Source organism: Pongo abelii, chromosome 1 (assembly GCF_028885655.2).
Source record: "Pongo abelii isolate AG06213 chromosome 1, NHGRI_mPonAbe1-v2.0_pri, whole genome shotgun sequence".
NCBI classification, from domain to species: Eukaryota; Metazoa; Chordata; class Mammalia; order Primates; family Hominidae; genus Pongo; species Pongo abelii.
The window spans coordinates 157,267,792-157,287,559 of NC_071985.2; the positions used below are offsets into that span (position 1 = coordinate 157,267,792).

At 39.2% G+C, this 19,768-nt stretch overlaps 1 protein-coding gene across 6 annotated transcripts in view; it reads right to left on the reverse strand.

Annotated features, from left to right (window-relative positions):
* Nucleotides 1-2,923: 2,923 nt before the first annotated feature.
* ACADM (acyl-CoA dehydrogenase medium chain) overlaps nt 2,924-19,768 on the reverse strand; it is a 41,227-nt gene continuing 24,382 nt past the window's right edge. For 3 of the 6 annotated variants that reach the window (XM_009248888.4, XM_024245449.3, XM_054532991.2), the window contains 4 exons: nt 17,105-17,245; nt 16,119-16,214; nt 5,062-5,310; nt 2,924-3,729 (listed from right to left, as the gene is read on the reverse strand). In XM_009248888.4, the coding sequence (XP_009247163.2) occupies nt 3,658-3,729; nt 5,062-5,310; nt 16,119-16,214; nt 17,105-17,245 (558 nt within the window). In that variant the 3' untranslated portion in view covers nt 2,924-3,657. Of the gene's footprint in view, nt 3,730-5,061; nt 5,311-16,118; nt 16,215-17,095; nt 17,246-19,768 lie in introns of all 6 variants that reach the window. The other 3 variants (XM_024245437.3, XM_024245444.3, XM_054532990.2) reach the window with 1 other exon arrangement.

Below are 19,768 nucleotides of genomic sequence, written 5' to 3' on the forward strand. Positions count from 1 at the left end.
TGGAATTTAATCTTTAATCTCCAAAGACCCTTTGTACTATTTGATAATGTATTCAAATTAATGGCTGTAATTCTAGAAGCCATATCAACAACCATTTTTTTTTTAATCCAGAGGAGTCACTGAATAATTCTTCTCCCTCTATGCAAATTGATGACTCTGGTAGATTCTTTAAACATTCATTAAAATTCTGGTAAACCTACCAGATCACATGTAAAACTATGCTGTCTCTAGGAACCATCAATTCACTGATGGAGGCAACTAACAGTCATGTTTGTAGTCCATGACTGTACCTACCCTCCTTCTTGTAATGGCCCTAGTCAGCAAGCTTATAAATGTGGTGGTCAATCCAAAATATAAATATGCTACCGTGAAGTCTGATTCTATCGTGGGATCAAAGAAGCAGAGAAAGTTAGACTATAGAGCAACAATGAATAAAATATGACAGAAGTGGAGAGTTAGCAAAAGACTATATATATTTCATGGATTCCTGAGGACTGACTATTCTGGTTTTAGTCTCTTCCTGAGACTGACTTCATTCCTGCCTTTCAGATCTATGAGTCATTTCCACATACTTAAAATACATAGTTGCTTAAAGTAGCTTAAATTCATTTGTTACTTGTGACTAAAAAGGCTTAACTGATGCAAAATTACATAAGTGCTTAATATTTATTAGCAAGGATACTGTAATATTCTCATCATAAGGCTTTAGAGTACATTTATATCTTGTATAGAAACCTTTTCTTTTCTCCTTCCTTCCTTCCTGCCTCCCTCCCTCCCTCCCTTTTGGAGTACATTTATATCTTGTATAGAAACATTTTCTTTTCCCTCCCTTCCTTCCTTACTCCCTCCCTTCCTCTCTTCTCTCCTTCCTTCTTTTTTTTTGATGGAGTTTCACTCTTGTTGCCCAGGCTGGAGTGCAATGGCATGATCTCAGCTCACTGCAACTTCGGCCCCCCGGGTTCAAGCGTTTCTCCTGTCTCACCTCCTGAGTAGCTCGAATTACAGGTGCCCACCACCACGCACGGCTAATTTTTTGTATTTTTAGTGGAGATCGGGTTTCACTATGTTGGCCAGGCTGGTCTCAAACTCCTGACCTTGTGATCTGCCCGCCTCAGCCTCCCAAAGTGCTGGGATTACAGGCATGAGCCACCTTGCCCGGCCCTTTTTTTCTTTTTAGGGTCTCACTCTGTCACCCAGGATGGAGTATAAATGGTGCCATCACAGTTCACTGAAGCCTCAAATTCCTGCCCTCAGTGATCCTCCCACCTCAGCCTCCCAAAGTGTTGGGATTATAGGCACGAGCCACCATGCCCAGCCCATTTCTAGAAACTTTATGTTTAGAAATGGTTGGGCCTCTGTATTGCAAATTCAAATTTGCATTTGAAATATATACATTCTATTTAACTTCTCATTTCTACATAATACCCAATTAAGAATTCTCTAAATCTCCTTACCAATCTCAAGTTGTATCATTTAAATAAAATTTCGTCATTGAGCATGAAGGAAATGTCATTTAAATATTTTATATTTGTAAAAGATTTGATTTTTATTTTGGTAATTTAATGTGGTATAAGAAATTTATTTGGTCTTTGTTCCCAGTTCCTGGCACAGAGCTCCTAAAACCCTTGGAATTTCTTGAGTTCTTGGAGTTAATCTTCTGTTATTCCTTATAAACCTTTTCAATCATACCTGAATTTGGCATATGAGATGACTTAGGCCCCTAGATAATCTCAGGAGGAATCTGGTCACCAGAAGGACTAAGTAATTAGAGGGTGATGTTATGGACTGAATTGTGTCCCTCCAAAATTCCTATGTTGAAGCCTTAACTCCCAATGTGACTGTACTTGAAGATAGGATCTTTTAGGGAGTTAATTAAGGTCATGAGGATAGGGCTCTAATCTCACAGGGCTAGTGTCCTTAGAAGAGGAGAAAAAGACAAAGGAGCTCCCCCTAACCCAACCCTTCATGATGCACAGAGAAGAGGACATGTAAGGACACAGAAGGTGGCAGTCTATAAGGCAGGAGGAGAGGCCTCACTAGAAACAACCCAAATGGCACCTTGATCTTGAAATTCTAGCTTCCAGAACTGTGAGAAAATAAATTTATTTAAGCCACCAAGTCTCCAGTGTATTTTTTATGACAGCCCTAGGAGACTAATACAGTTGGGAGCTTCCAGCTTTCACCTTGGTCCTCTGGGGAGGAGTGGAGGACTGGAGATTGAGCTCTATGGAAACTATTGAATTTGAGTTGGAGAGCTTCCAAGTTGAGGAATACAGAGACATGCAGGGAAGGTAATATGCTGGAAGAAGGCATGGAAGCTCTGCACCTCCCTTCTCCCTCCATAGCTTTCTCTATGCACCTCTTCATTAATTGTTCCTAGTTGTACCCTTTATGATATAAACAGGTAAATGTAAGTTAAGTGTTTTCCTGAGTTCTGTGAGCTATTCTGGCAAATTATCGACCCTGAGGGCAGGGTCATGGGAATACCTGAATTTGTAGCCATGTTGGACAGAGTACGGGTAGCTTGGGGAGTCAGGACTTGTGACTGGCCTCTGAAGTGAGGGCAGCCTTATGGAATTGAGCCTAACTCTGCTGCATAGTGTCAGAACAGAATTAAAATGTAGGACACAGTTGATGTCAGAGAACTGGCGAATGAGATGTGATGTCAGAAAGCACTCCATTTAGTATAACACAGTTTAGCAGTATTTGATATTTAGAATTACAAAGAAATATTAAATTCAGAGATTTGGGTTCTTATATTATTTCATATTTATATTTTCTGAGGTCTTTAAAAATATAATCTAATAAAAAATGAACAGGTAACTTTATTCAATTCAAAAGACGACTTTTTTCATCATAGTAAATACAAGAAATATACATTACACGAAGTAATGAAATTTCCTGGAAAAAATACAGAAAGATATGATAATAAGCACTGAACAATTTTATTAAGTTCTTTGCCAAAATGCAAACATATGAAATGAGATTGTGTACAATAGACCAAAGGCTACCTAGAGACCAACAGTCATATAAAAATAATTTAAGGCAAGCTTTATTATTTTAAATAAGGTAAGTGAAATATGGGCTCAGAATTAAACAAGATTTTCAAGAAAGTTCTTGTAGCTGTAAAATAGGAGAATATGAATGTCAAAATTTTGACTGTTTCTGTGCCAAACAGAAAGTTTCACAAATGCTTTCCAAACTGCAGTAAAAAGAACTTTAATAATACCATTAAGTCTACAAAGTCACTGTCAAGTTGATAGTATTCAAATACTACAATATTTTCTAAATGTAAATTTTGTAACATCTTGAATACTTTCTAAGCCCACTTTTCTGTCATTACAAAAATAAAATTCCAAGAAATTTCTGCTACATTAATCTTAAGAGATCAAAATAACATGTGTACTTTTCTAGGTTAATGTAATTCAAGTAAAGTGGTACTAAAGAAAACATATCATTTTAATAAAAACCAAACCTGCTTAAGAGACATAACAGAATTAAGCAAAAGTATAAACTACTATAGTAAGCACTTGCTTACATTTAATATAAGAGGATTTATTTTTATTTTCACTGGAAAAAACGTTAAAGCCCTTTCTCTTTTCTGGAGCTGAAACAGTGGCTTGTGTTCTAGTTATTCAAGTTTCTACAGTAATTTTTTTAATTTTTATACTTGCCAATGTGTTCACGGGCTACAATAAGTCTTTGAATTTGTGAAGTACCTTCATAAATCTGCAAGAAAAATATAAGTGTAGGTTAAATATCTTCAGTACATAAATACTTCGATTTATTCAACATTTTAGACAGTAGTAAAAGCTGTGTTGTAATATAAAACCAAATCAAACCATATATAGGGTCTCTAGCCTCTACAGATTCCAAAACCTGATTTTGTGAAAGTCTGAAAATATGGAGTTCTCTAAAGATTGGTTTAAGTTATTATAAAAAGCCATTTATCAAAATTTTGGAGAAGAGTTTTTATGTTTTTCAAAACATAAAAAAAGAAAAGATATTTACATTTCAGAAAGTTTGGGAAAACTAAAGTTTAATGTGGCCAAAATATTTGTCCAAATTTTCTGAACTGTTCTAAGGTAGCTGTCTCCTTCAGTCTTTTATTCTTACTCTTAATTTTTTTTTTTTTCTCCCACTGCCTATGGAACAGAGTTGCTAAAGAAACAGATGCTACAAGGATTTCATTTCAAGAGTCAGATCTTATTTACATTCTAAACTTCTAACTTTAGCCATTCGTTAGTTCATCTTCTCAGATGGCAGAGAAAAGCTAAGCGGTTGATGATAATAATAGCAATAATTATAATTAAAGGCTCTAGGAGAGGAAGAGTATCACCACATAAACCTGTGACTTTGGATAAGGCACAAATTCTAGACCTCAGCTTTTTCACGTCTACATGGAGAGGCTGCACTATGTCTAACATTCCTTCTCACTCTAGCATTTTGATTTGAACTCAATATTTCCAATGACTGGATGAGTCAAATAATTTGCTAGGTATAGGGGGAGCAAGGGAAGAGATACTGAGGAGCAAGAATGTGGTAATTATTAATTACTTAAGCCACATGTACAGAACATGCACATTTATATTTCCCTTTACTGAATTCCTCCTAAGTTTTTTTTACTACCAATTTAATTTGGAATTAATCTACATCACTGTCTCCTGATGTTGGTTTTTGACTCCAAGTATAGTTACAATAAATTAAATAGTTGTCAGGCAAGATTCAAATCAAAATAATTAATTTTAAATGACATGCATGCTTTTTGGAGAGAAAAGTTTGGGTTACAATTAGCTAATCTGTTAAAACTCAAAGAAATCTAATCCAAACATAATACACGTCTGTACCATTTTTTTCAGCCTATTCTCTCTTCAGACTTATACTTAATCACAAATAACATTCTTCTTTCTATTAATTAATTCCAAAAACTGGCTCACAGCCATATATGACAGTCATTTATTGCTACTAGGAACATAAAATTTCTAAATAATCAGAAATCCACGTTGTCATTTATGAATATTCTCTCTCCTTGCAAACCAAAAAAATCATCTTTAACCTTACCTGATAGATCTTGGCATCCCTCATTAGTTTTTCTACAGGATATTCTGTATTAAATCCATTGCCTCCAAGTATCTGCACAGCATCAGTAGCTAACTGATTTGCAATATCTCCAGCAAATGCCTTTGCAATAGAAGCATAATAGGTATTTCGACGACCAGAATCAACCTCCCAAGCTGCTCTCTGGTAACCCATTCTAGCTAGTTCAACTTTCATTGCCATTTCAGCCAGCATAAATGATATCGCTTGGTGCTAGAATTAAAAAGAAAAGAGTTAAAGGATATTTATTGAGAAAACTTAAAAGTTTTTTCCTAGGGCTTTTTTATTTTTATAGTGACGGGGTCTTGCTATGTTGCCCAGGCTGGTCTGCAACTCCTGGCCTCAAGCAGTCCTCCTACTTAGGCCTCTCAAAGTGCTGAGATTACAGGCATGAGCCACTGTGCCTGACCTTTTTATTTTTTATCTTTTAAACTTTTCATTAACTAATTTTAGGTTTATAGAAGTTACACCCAGCTTCCTCTAATGTTAACATATTACCAAACCATAGTGCCATGATCGAGAACAGGACATTAACACTGGTATAGTATTAACAACTAAACTATAAGTCTTACTCAAATCTGGTCAAGTTTTCTAATGTTCTTTTTCTGTTTCACCATTACACATTTAATTTAGTTATTTCTTCTTAAATACTGGTATAGTATTAACTAAACTATAAGCCTTACTCAAATCTGGTCAAGTTTTCTACTAATGTTCTTTTTCCATCATTATACATTGAATTTAGTTATTTCTTCTTATTCTTCCCCAGGCTATTATAATTCTTCAATCCTTCCTTATCTTTCATGTCTTTGCACTTCTGAAGAACGTTGATTGGTTATTTTATGTAAAATGTCCTTCAATTTCAGTTTGCCTAATTTTTTTGTTTTTGTTTTTGAGACAGGGTCTCACTTTGTTTTCCAGGCTGGAATGCAACGGCATGATCTCAGATCACTGCAGCCTCAATGACCCTCCCGCCTCAGCCCCCAAAGTAGCTGGGACTTTCCTTTTTTTTTTTTCTGAGACGGAGTTTCACTCTTTTGCCCAGGCTAGAGTGAAGTGGTACGATATCGACTCACTGCAACTTCCGCCCCCCATGTTCAAGTGATTTTCCTGCCTCAGCTTCCTGAGTAGCTGGGCGTGTGCCACCACGCCAGGTTTTTTTTTTTTTTTTTTTTTTTTTTTTTGTATTTTTAGTAGAGACAGGGTTTCACCATGTTGGCCAGGCTGGTCTCAAACTCCTGATCGCAGGTGATCCACCCGCCTCAGCCTCCCAAAGTGCTAGGATTACAGGCGTGAGCCACCACACCCGGCCTCTTTTTTTTCTTTTCTTTTTTTTTTTGAATAGAGATGAGGTGCCTCCCTATGTTGCCCAGGCTGTTCTCAAACTCCTGGACTCAAGTGATCCACCCGCCTCGGCCTCCCAAAATGCTAGAATTACAGGTGTGATTCACCATGCCCAGCCTCTGCTAGGACTTTCTAAAAGAAATTTGCTGGCTGGGCGCAGTGGCTTACACCTGTAATCCCAGCACTTTGAGAGGCCAAGGCGGGCGGATCACCTGAGTTTGGGAGTTTGAGACCAGCCTGACCAACATGGAGAAACCCCGTCTCTACTAAACATACAAAATTAGCCAGGCATGGTGGCGCATGCTTGTAATACGAGCTACTCAGGAGGCTGAGGCAGAAGAATCACTTAAACCTGGGAGGTGGAGGTTATGGTGAGCCAAGATCACACCACGGCACTCCAGCCTGGGGAACAAAAGCAAAGCTCTGTCTCAAAAAAAAAAAAAAAAAAAAAAAAAAGACAGTTGCCATAGAAAAAGAAAAATAATGTGGCACTGTATCAGATACCAAGACAAAGGAAACAACAACTAAAAGATGCTTCTTAGACTTAGAGACTCAGAATTAAATAGAAAACATAAAACAAATACTTTCAATAAGGGATAGTAAGTGCTCTATGAGTAGTTATATGGCCAAGATATGTTATAGGATGGAAATATGTTCCTGTTTCCTGGCATACAACTCCTAAATTCCTTGGGATCTCCAAAGTGCTGTCTTTTGTCTGATAGGTTCAGCGTGGTGCTGGTCACTGGAAAGACGATGGCAGGATTAGAGGGTTGGGACTTTCAGCCCCACCCCTACAACATCCAGGGAGGGGAGAGGAGCTAAAAGTCAAGTTAAATCATCAATGACCAATGGTTTAATTGATCATGCCTACGTAATGAAGCCTCCATGAACACCCAAGAGTGTGTCCAGAGTTGGTTCCTTCCAGTGGGTTCTTGGTCTTGCTGACTTCAAGAATGAAGCCGCAGACCTTCGCAGTGAGTGTTACAGCTCTTAAATATGGTGTGTCTGGAGTTTGTTCCTTTAGATGTGTCCGGAGTTTCTTCCTTCCAGTGGGTTCGTGGCCTTGCTGACTTCAAGAATGAAGCTGCGGACCTTCGTGGCGAGTGTTACAGCTCTTAAAGGTGGTGTGGATCCAAAGAGTAAGCAGCAGCAAGATTTATTGTGAAGAGCAAAAGAACAAAGCTTCCACAGCGTGGAAAGGGACCGAAGAGGGTTGCCACTGCAGGCTGGGGTGGCCAGCTTTTATTCCCTTATTTGTCCCCACCCACATCCTGCTGATTGGTCCATTTTACAGAGTGCTGATTGGTCCATTTTACAGAGTGCTGGTTGGTCTGTTTTACAGACTGCTGATTGGTGCATTTACAATCCTTTAGCTAGACACAGAGAGCTGATTGGTGCATTTTTAGAGTGCTGATTGGTGTGTTTACAATACTCTAGCTAGACACAGAGCGCTGATTGGTGTGTTTACAATCCTTTAGCTAGACAGAGAGTGCTGATTGGTGCATTTTTACAGAGTGCTGATTGGTGTGTTTACAATCCTCTAGCTAGACAGACAAGTCTACCAAGTCCCCACTCGACTCCGGAAGTCAAGCTGGCTTCACCTCTCAAGAGGACAGGGTTTGGAGAGCTTCCAGAGGTTCCTACAGGGTGAGATTCCCAGGGAGGGCATGGAAGGCATATGCATCTTCTCTCATACCTTACCCTGCACATCTCTTCCTCTGTATCCTTTAAAATATCCTTCCTGGCTGGGCGTGGTGGCTTACACCTGTAATCCCAGCACTTTGGGAGGCCAAGGTGGGTGGATCACCTGAGGTCAGGAGTTTGAGACCAGCTTGGCCAACATGGTGAAACCCTGTCTCTACTTAAAAAAAAAAAAAAAAAAAAAAAAAAAAAAAGCCAGGCATGGTGGCAGGTACCTATAATCCCAGCTACTTGGGAGGCTGAGGCAGGAGAATCAATTGAATCCAGGAGGCAGAGGTTGCAGTGAGCTGAGATTATGCCATTGCACTCCAGCCTGGGCAACAAGAGTGAGACTCTGTATGAAAAAAATAATAATTAAAAAAACAAGTTAAAAAATTAGATATCCTTCCTAATAAACTGGTAAATGTGTTTCCCTGAGTTCTGTGAGCTGCTTTAGCAAATTACTGGAATTCACAGATGAGGTCATGGGAACCCCAACTTGAAGCCAGTCAGCCAGAAGTTCTGGAGGCCAGGACTTGCAACTAGGGGAAAAGAAGGGGCAGTCTTGTGAGACTAAGCCAGTGGGATCTGATGCTATCTCTGGGTAGGTAGTGTCAGAACTAAGTTGGAGGATACCCAGCTAGTGTCAGTTGCTTGGTGTGTCCTCCTACATCTTTGCTCATAGAAGTCTTTATAGCAGCTTGATTTATAATCCTTTGGGTACATACCCAGTAATGGGATGGCTGGGTCAAATGGTATTTCTAGTTCTAGATCCCTGAGGAATCGCCACACTGTCTTCCACAATGGTTGAACTAGTTTACAGTCCCACCAACAGTGTAAAAGTATTCCTATTTCTCCACATCCTCTCCAGCACCTGTTGTTTCCTGACTTTTTAATGACTGCCATTCTAAATGATATGAGATGGTATCTCATTGTGGTTTTCATTTGCATTTCTCTGATGGCCAGTGATGATGAGCATTTTTTCATGTGTCTGTTGGATGCATAAATATCTTCTTTTGAGAAGTGTCTGTTCATATCCTTCGCCCACTTTTTGATAGGGTTGATTTTTTCTTGTACATTTGTTTGAGTTCTTTGTAGATTCTAGATATTAGCCCTTTGTCAGATGGGTAGACTGTAAAAATTTTCTCCCATTCTGTAGGTTGCCTGTTCACTCTGATGGTAGTTTCTTTTGCTGTGCACAAGCTCTTTAGTTTAACTAGATCCCAATTGTCTATTTTGGCTTTTGTTGCCATTGCTTTTGGTGTTTTAGTCATGAAGTCCTTGCCCATGCCTTTGGCCTGAATGGTAATGCCTAGGTTTTCTTCTAGGGTTCTTATGGTTTTAGGTCTAACATTTAAGTCTTTAATCCACCTTGAACTAATTTTTGTATAAGGTGTAAGGAAGGGATCCAGTTTCAGCTTTCTACATATGGCTAGCCAGTTTTCCCAGCACCATTTATTAAATAGGGAATCCTTTCCCCATTTCTTGTGTTTGTCAGGTTTGTCAAAGATCAGATGGTTGTAGACGTGTGGTATTATTTCCGAGGGCTCTATTCTGTTCCATTGGTCTACATATCTGTTTTGGTACCAGTACCATGCTGTTTTTGTTACTGTAGCCTTGTAGTACAGTTTGAAGTCAGGTAGCATGATGCCTCCAGCTTTGTTCTTTGGCATAGGATTGTCTGGGCAATGTGAGCTCTTTTTTGGTTCCATATGGACTTTAAAGTAGTTTTTTCCAGTTCTGTGAAGAAAGTCATTGGTAGCACGAAGGGGATGGCACTGAATCTATAAATTACCTTGGGCGGTATGGCAGTTTTCACAATATTGATTCTTCCTATCCATGAGCATGGAATGTTCTTCCATTTGTTTGTGTCCTCTTTTATTTTGTTGAGCAGTGGTTTGTGGTTCTCCTTGAAGAGGTCCTTCACATCCCTTCACATCCCTTGTAAGTTGGATTCCTAGGTATTTTATTGTGAATGGTATAGGTATCCCATTGTGAATGGGAGTTCACTCATGATTTGGCTCTCTGTATGTCTGTTGTTGGTGTATAGGAATGCTTGTGATTTTTGCACACTGATTTTGTATCCAGAGACTTTGCTGAAGTTGCTTATCTGCTTAAGGAGATTTTGGGATGAGATGATGGGGTTTTCTAAATAAACAATCATGACATCTGTAAACAGGGACAATTTGACTTCCTCTTTTCCTAATTGAATACCCTTTATTTCCTTCCCTTGCCTGATTACCCTGGCCAGAACTTCCAACACTATGTTGAATAGGAGTGGTGAGAGAAGGTATCCCTGTCTTGTGCCAGTTTTCAAAGGGAATGCTTCCAGTTTTTGCCATTCAGTATGATATTGGCTGTGGGTTTGTCATAAATAGCTATTATTTTGAGATACATTCCATCAATACTAGTTTATTGAGAGTTTTTAGCATGAAGAGCTGTTGAATTTTGCTGAAGGCCTTTTCTGCATCTATTGAGATAATCATGAGTTTTTGTCATTGGTTCTGTATGTGATGGATTACATTTATTGATTCAAGGTATGTTGAACCAGCCTTGCATCCCAGGGAGAAAGCCAACTTGATCGTGGTGGATAAGCTTTCTGATGAGCTGCTGGATTCGGTTTGCCAGTATCCTCCTTTAGCTCGGAGAAGTTTGTTATTACCAATTGTCTGAAGCCTTCTTCTCCCAACTCGTCAAAATCATTCTCCATCCAACTTTCTTCCGTTGCTGGTGAGGAGCTGCGTTCCTTTGGAGGAGAAGAGGCGCTCTGATTTTTAGAATTTTCAGCTTTTCTGCTCTGGTTTCTCCCCATCTTTGTGGGTTTTATCTACCTTTGGTCTTTGATGATGGTGACGTACAGATGGGGTTTTGGTGTGGATGTCCTTTCTGTTTGTTAGTTTTCCTTCTATCAGTCAGGACCCTCAGCTGCAGGTCTGTTGGAGTTTGCTGGAGGTCCACTCCCGACCCTGTTTGCCTGGGTATCACCAGCGGAGGCTGCATAACTGCAAATATTGCAGAATGGCAAATGTTGCTGCCTGATCGTTCCTCCGGAAGCTTCGTCTCAGAGGGGCACCTGGCCGTATGAGGTGTCAATCAGCCCCTACTAGGAGGTCTCTCCCAGTTAGGCTACTCAGGGGTCAGGGACCCACTTGAGGAGGCAGTCTGTCTGTTCTCAGATCTCAAACTCCATGCTGGGAGGACCACTACTCTCTTCAAAGCTGTCAGACAGGGAGGTTTAAGTCTGCAGAAGTTTCTGCTGCCTTTTGTTCAGCTATGCCCTGCCCCCAGAGGGGAGTCTACAGCAACAGGCAGGCCTCCTTGAGCTGCGGTGGGCTCCACCTAGTTCGAGCTTCCCGGCCACTTTGTTTACCTACTCAAGCCTCAGCAATGGCAATGACCCTCCCTCAGCCTTGCTGCCGCCTTGTAGTTTGATCTCAGACTGCTGTGCTAGCAGTGAGCGAGGTTCTGTGGCTGTGGGACCCTCCAAGCCAGGCGAGGGATATAATCTCCTGGTGTGTCGTTTGCTAAGACTGTTGGAAAAGCGCAGTATTAGGGTGGGAGTGTCACAGTTTTCCAGGTACCGTCTGTCACGGTTTCCCTTAGCTAGGAAAGGGAATTCCCTGACCCCTTGCGCTTTCTGGGTGAGGTGATGACCCGCCCTGCTTCGGCTCATGCTCTGTGGGCTGCACCCACTGTACGACAAACCCCAGTGAGATGAACCCAGTACCTCAGCTGGAAATGCAGAAATCACCCGTCTTCTGCGTCACTCACGCTGGGACCTATAGACTGAAGTTGTTCCTATTCAGCCATCTTGGAACCCTCGGGCAGATCATTGTATATTTTCTAATACCACACATGAAATGGCTAAACAATTATTTAACTGTGGATTCCAAGAATAACCTGACCCTTTTTATTCATAATGCTATATATAAGAGTACACAGACTGAAAGACTGAAGTGGCTGGACATGGTGGCTCACGCCTCTAATCCCAACACTGGGAGGCCGAGGTGGGTGGATCACAAGGTCAGCAGTTTAAGACCAGCCTGGCCAAGATGGTGAAACCCCATCTCTACTAAAAGTACAAAAGAAAATTAGCCGGGTGTGGTGGCAGGTGCCTGTAATCCCAGCTACTCAGGAGGCTGAGGCAGGAAAATCACTTGAACCCCGGGGGCAGAGGTTGCAGGGAGCAGAGATCGCACCACTGCACTCCAGCCTGGGCAACAGAGTAAGACTCCGTCTCAAAAAAAAAAAACAAAAACAAAAAACTGAAGTTTCAAAGGGCACACAAATGGGTTGGGAGACAACTAGCAAAGGAGTGACAAGGAATTATGGTGTCATATCACTGTACCTATTAATTAAAAATGCAAAACTAGGCCAGGCGCAGTCACTCATGCCTGTAATCCCAGCACTTTGGGAGACCAAGATGGGTGGATTACTCAAGCTCAGGAGTTCGAGACCAGCCTAGGTAACATGGCAAAAACCCATTTCTACAAAAAAAAAAAAAAAAAAAAAAAAAAAAAAAAAAAAAAGCTGAGCATGGTGGCTTACGCCTATAGTCCCAGCTACTCAGGAGGCTAAGGTAGGAGGATCACTTAAGCCAGGAAGCAGAGTTTGCAATGAGCTGAGATCACACCATTGCACTCCAGCCTGGGCAATAGAGTGAGACCCTGTCTCAAAAAAAAAAAAAAAAAAAAAAAAAGAAGCTATCAGCATTTTGCAGAGTGCTTAAAAGAGAAGCAAATCTTCAGCAGAAATCAAATGATAAAAGACTGTATTTTGAGCTAAGCAGTAAGGAAAAACTAAGATTTTTCAATATTTAATAAGAAAAAAAATCTTTAGAATTTATAAGAAAAAGAACATAAAAGGAGAAGATTCTATATTGAGTTGAAAGCCAAAAATACAGTTATCATCAGATACTTGGGTAAGGAGGACCTGGAAGACGATGACAGATCTTCACTGAAAAGCATTAGGTTGAAATTTGTTTATGAAAAAGATAAACTAACATTTAGTAAAATGTACAGCCCTGGCAACATGAAGGAGTTAACAAAGAAATACTTGGTTAAGAAAAAAAAAAAAACTCATAGGAAAGAAACAGAAATCTCTAAGTGCCTCTAAAAAGGAATTTAAATCCTGAGGAGAAGAGATAACATGGAGGAAAAAAAAAAATCAGACTCAGATTTGGGCTCAGCAGGATAGGAACCAGAGTTTTAAGAAACACATAAGAACAGGAGATTTCGATGTGAGCATGAACAATCTAAGGGGTAAAACTGAGACTCCCTGCATGTAAAAGCTTTGCTTTCCAAAGGTGCAATTAAAAGTCTGGGCTCATCAGGATAGGAGGGCCACAAAGAAGCTGATCTCTTGCCCAGGAGGGTTAAAAAAAGAACAAGAAAAAAAAGGACTTTTGTTATTGTTGTTGTTTTGAGACAGGGTCTCACACTGTTGCCCAGACTGGAATGTAGGGAGTTTCTTAATGTGTGAGATCAATGTACGAGCTCTGTGATACAGGATTCCCCAAGTCAAGAAATTAATGTAAAATAACAGCTCTTAGAATGGTGAAATCTCTGGAGTACCTAACAAAAGTGCCAAAAAAGTACAAAAGCCAATTTCTAAAATGCTTCCATAATGCTCTGAGAAATATAGTACCTCCTGCAGGTAAGTTGTTTACAAATAAAAAATAAAAGCAAAATAATTGACCATAAGAGAGTTAGGAGACACAATACACCTTGAAAGATTAGCACCCTAAGAATTGAAGATAACAAAAAAATCTGAAATTGATTATAAATGAAGAATGTTTACACGATTAATGACAAAAAAGGAAAAGGCGGTACGATGTTGAAAAGAAGGTATAATGGAAAAAACCAAATATAACTTCTGGAAATGAAAAGTAGTCATTAATAAAAAATCAACAGATAGATTAAATAGACTAGGCACAAGATAAAAGAACTAGAAAGCAGATCTGAAAAAATTATCTAGAATACAGTGCAGAAAGATAAATTATGAAACTAAGGTTAAGGGACACAGAGCAGTGCTGATCCAAGTTTGTCCACAGTGCTGATTCACAAACTGTTACTGGTTGATGGTACAGAAGATGAGAATAAGCATTTAGAAACTTTTACAGCAATTTAACATTGTTGTGACATTCTTATATTTTACAAAAATAATGGTCCACATTAACTGGAAATTAAAACAAACTGGTCTTTCACCACAGATAGTTTGAGAACCACTGACAAATGGAGATAGGAATAGGAGGCTCATGGGGGCCTGAGGTGGAAAGATTGCTTGAGCTCAGGTGTTTGAGACCAGCCTGGGCAACACAGTGATACCCTATCACTACAAAAATAAAAAAATTAGGCAGGCATGGTGGTGTGCCCCTATAGTTCCAGTTATTTAGGAGGCTGAGGTGGGAGGATTGCTTGATACCGAGAGGCTGCAATGAGCCATGACTGCAACATTGCACTCACATTTTGGCAACCAAGACCCTGTCTCAAAAAATAAAAAAAAAAAGAAAGAAATAGGAGGTTCACTATACAACTCATAGTGAGTTGCAGGAGAGAATACAGATAATGGGGGAGCATCAATATTTGAAGGGGTAAGAGTTAAGAATTACCCTGGAAATTCATGGAAGACACGACTCTTTATAGTACTAAAATTATCTGATACTCGAGAGGACATGGGAAGTAACAAGAATTAAGAGTATAACATAGGCCAGGCGCAGTGGTTCAGGCCTGTAATCCTAGCACTTTGGGAGGCGGAGGCAAGCAGATCACTTGAGGCCAGGAGTTCAACACCAGCCCAGCCAACATAAAGGAACCTCATCTATACTAAAAATACCAAAATTTGCTGGGTGTGGTGGTGTGTGCCTGTAGTTCCAGCAACTCAGGAGGCTGAGGCAGGAGAATCACTTGAACACAGGAGGTGCGGGTTTCAGTGAGCCCAGATCATGCCACTGTACTTCAGCCTGGACAACAGAGCAAGACTTTGTCTCCCACCCAAAAAAAAAAAAAAGCATAAAATAGGATCCTGGATCTGTGACTTATAAATTGTGTGGCCTTGGACAAATCATTTAATACCTCTGAGCTTCAGTTTCTTGATCCTTAAAAGAGATAACACTACCCAAGAAAGGGTTACTGAGAGAATTAGAAAAAAAAAAATTTTATATATATATATATATATATATATTTCTTTTTTGAGACGGAGTCTCACTCTGTCGCCCAGGCTGGAGTGCAGTGGCCTGATCTCGGCTCACTGCAAGCTCTGCCTCCTGGATTCATGGCATTCTCCTGCCTCAGCCTCCCGAGTAGTTGGGACTACAGGCGCCCACCACCATGCCCGGCTAATTTTTGTATGTTTAGTAGAAACGGGGTTTCACCGTGTTAGCCAGGACGGTCTCGATCTCCTGACCTCGTGATCCACCCGCCGCAGCCTCCCAAAGTGCTGGGATTACAGGCGTGAGCCGCTGCGCCCGGCTAGAAAATATATTTAAAATACATAGCACAAGGCCGGGCCCAGCGGCTCACACCTGTAATCCCAGCACTTTGGGAGGCTGAGGCGGGCAGATCGAGACCAGCCTGGCCAACATAGTGAAACCCCATCTATACTAAAAATACAAAAATTAGCCAGGCATAGTGGTGCGCACCTATAGTTCCCACTACTTGGGAGGCTGAGGCAGAAGAATTGCTTGAACTCGGGAGGCGGAGGCTGTGGTGAACTGAGATTGTGCCACTGCACTCCAGCCTGAGCAACAGAGCAAGACTCCATCTCAAAAAAAAAAAAAAAAAAAAAAAAAAACGCATAACACAGTGTCAGGTTCAGAAGTAACCAATAGTTAGTGGCACACTCTAAAAAGAAATGTCTTTGAAACTCATCTTGATAAAACCACATTATCTTCTTGCTATCAAAGTAGAAATTGATTAGTTTGTGGTTTAAAAATCATTTCTAAATATTAAATGAAAATGAGTGTCTTTACATTTGAACAAAGCAAGCAGTATTAAAATTACCTCTACAAGTAGCTTTCCAAAAGTTTTCCTTTCCAGGGCATACTTGGTAGCTTCATCCAAAGCTCTTTGTGCTAATCCAACAGCACCAGCAGCTACCTAGTATTTTAACATATTATAAAGCAAAAGTTCATGTTATCTTTAAAACACACAATATCTGCCTAAGTGTCTATGTTAGGGAGTGTACAAAGAGAAGGTGATGTACAGCAACAAGAAACTGGTGGGGAGCTGGGAATAGGCACGTAAGTTTATATTATTTGTTAATTAAAGGTAGTAAGAGGCATTTGTTAGGCATAATATCATACTCTAGAAAAAAGTCATTGCTTTTGTTTAACAAGAGAAACCTTACTAGGGGAAATATTCTTAATGAGTAAAAACAAAAAATGAGTACATATTAACAGGATGACCATATTTAGGGTGGACTGCCTCTCTAAATCTAGCACCAACTACAGTAATTTTGCAGTTGCTAAAATAATTTCTATAACGGATGGTAAGAAAAGTTGAAGAATTATCTAAAAAATTAAGAAAAGTAACAATATGGTCAGGCACAGTGGCTCACGCCTGTAATCCCAGCACTTTGGGAGGCCGAGGTAGGCAGATCACGAGGTCAAGAGATCGAGACCATCCTGGCCAACATGATGAAACCCCATCTCTACTAAAAATACAAAAATTAGCTGGGCAGAGTGATGTGCGCCTGTAGGCCCAGCTACTCATGAGGCTAAGGCAGGAGAATCTCTTGAACCCAGGACGCGAAGGTTGCAATGAGCTGAGATTGCACCACTGCACTCCAGCCTGCTGACACAGCGAGACTCTGTCTCAAAAAAAAAAAAAAAAAAGAACAGAAGATAACAGTATTTCTCCTATATCCTTAATAAAATAAGCAGATATTAAAAAGAGAAACACACTAAACATACAATTTTAAAGTAAAACTACTTATTTAATGTAATAAATAAAAGATCCTATAAAGATTATCAACCCACATTACTTACTATAGGTCTGGTTTTATCAAAAGCTCCCATTGCAATTTTGAAACCAGCTCCGTCACCAATTAAAACATTTTCTTTAGGCACTTTCACATCTTCGAAGACAATTCCTCTAGTATCTGAACATCGCTGGCCCATGTTTAATTCCTAATAAGAAAATTGATATATTTTAAGGAATTTTTTTTTTGAGCCAGCGTCAATTTTTGCTTTAATCACTGTTTCCTGACTTTCTGCAATTACCTAAAACAGGGATCAACAAACTGTAGTCTGCAATGCCTGTTTTGCAAAGAAAGCCTGATTAGAATACAGTCACGCCTATTTGTTCATATATCATCTACAGTTACTTTCTTGCTACAATGGCAGAACTAAGTAGTTGTGACACAGAGATGGCCTGCAAAGCCTGAAATATTTATAATTTGGACCTTGACCAAAAAATTTGCCAACCATAATCCAAAACAATGTTTCACAAATTTTGAAACCGACACTAAAGGTCTACAAGTACATCTTATCAACAAAGACAAATCTCATTATATGTTTGAAAGCTATCTATTTTACCATGTCAGAAAAAACATTTAGTAAACACAATCTGATTTAGACCTTTAATCTTAATAGAACTAGTAAAATAATCTACTGAATAAAAATTGATTTTGTTTTCCTTTGACTCTTTGTTAAGATTAGGTTTACTGAGATATAATTTACATGTAGAAAAGTCACCATTTTTATGTATACATTTCTAATAGCTCTGACAAATGTATATGTGTGTAACTACCACCATGCTCAAGATATAGAGTATTTTAGAACCCCAAAAAGTTACCTTGTTCTCCCTTTATAGTCAATTTCCTTATTCTACACCTATCCCCTGGCAACCACTCTGTGATTTCTCTCCGCGTAGTTTTTCCTTTTCCAGAACGTCATTTAAGTGAAATAATAAAGTCTGCTTTCTGTGTCTGATTTTTCACTTAGTATAGTGCTTCTGAGATTCATCCATGGTGCTGAATGATCAATAATTCATTTATTTTACTGCTAAGTAGTATCCCACTCTATGGATGTACCATATATTCATTATCTTTTCACTAGTTGACAGATACTCCCCTCCTTTTTAGCAGTCATTAATAAAATTGCAATAAACATTTGTATATAGGTCTTTATTTTCATCTCTCTTGGGTGTTTATCTAAGAGCACTGGTTATGTGGTAAGTGTATGTTTGACTTTATAAGAAACTACTAAACTAGCTACATTCCCTCAACTTTTTGTTTTAAAAATTTTCAAACCAATGGAGGAGTTGTAATAGGCATATAAGTACTTATATACCCTTCATCTATAATAGATTCACCAATTGTTAACATTTTGATACATTTGCTTTATTTTTTATTTCTCTTTCTCTTTGCATATAACTATTAGTGTTATGCTGAATCATGAGAGGAAGTTGCAGACATAACTCTTAATAAGGAAAAAAAGATCTCATTTTTAATAAGCAGAATGAGAAAACAGGAGCAATGTAAACAAAGAGCTATAAACTAATCCTTTAATTTGCTGGTTTTAATAGTCTGCTTCTGAGTTTGAGAAATGATAACAATAGTTTGACCTAGAAAGAAGCCAACATCCCTTTATTTTGTCTTTAAAAGTTAATAAACTAGAATCTTGGACCACCATGCAGATATAATGAGAAAACACCTTACCAGATTCATCCCAAACCCCACAACATTTAAAACCAAAATGCTTCCTGGGCTCATCTCAAACCATATAATTTCTAAAACACAAAACATTTGAAAACATTAGGTCTCACTCTGTCATCCAGGCTGCAGTACAGCAACACGAGCGTGGCTCACTGCAGCCTTGACTTCCTGGACTTAGGTGATCCTCCCACTTCAGCCTTCCAAGTAGCTGGGACTACAGGTGTGCGTCACTGCAACTGGCTAATTTTAAAATTTTTTTGTAGAGGTGAAGTCTCAATATGTTGCCCAGGCTGGTCCTGAACTCCTGGGTTCAAGTAGTTCTCCCACCTCAATCTCCCAAAGTGCTAGGATTACAGTCATGAACCACCAGACCTGGCCTGAAAACATCAAATTTCACAAATTTGTAAATATCTATTTGTTTCAATAAAGATTTAAGAAGGCTTAAATATACACAATATAATTATCTGTATCCCTCACCAGAAAGTAATTTACCTAAGGCCAGGGATTTTTGTCCATTTTGATCCATACTGTATCCCTAATAGTTAGAATACCGTATATAGTATGCACTACATAAATATTTATTGAAGTAGATTTTTTTTTCAAGTGAGAAAATTAGGCAAAAAGAAAAAAAACTAGAAATAGCAAGATAAAATCAGGAGTGAGTTTACTACTAAAAAAAGTATAAGCTGTTAGGTCCTTTATACTTTCTAAAGATGGGCCATACATTTGGCCAAGTTTGCTAGCAACTATTCCTAAGACAGAAACATGATCTGTTACACAAATAAAAAACAATTTCTTGGGAAAAGCACAACAATTTTTAGTTCTTATATTTTGTTATATACAACAGTATCATCTGTTTTGTCAAGTGCAGTCCACCTTTAATATCTGATTGAAAATATAGCACAATACAGTATCAGAAACTACACTGGGTAAGGTCCTAGGACACCTTCATATTGATTTCAACTCTGCCTGTAACTTTGGGACCTTGGTTGGG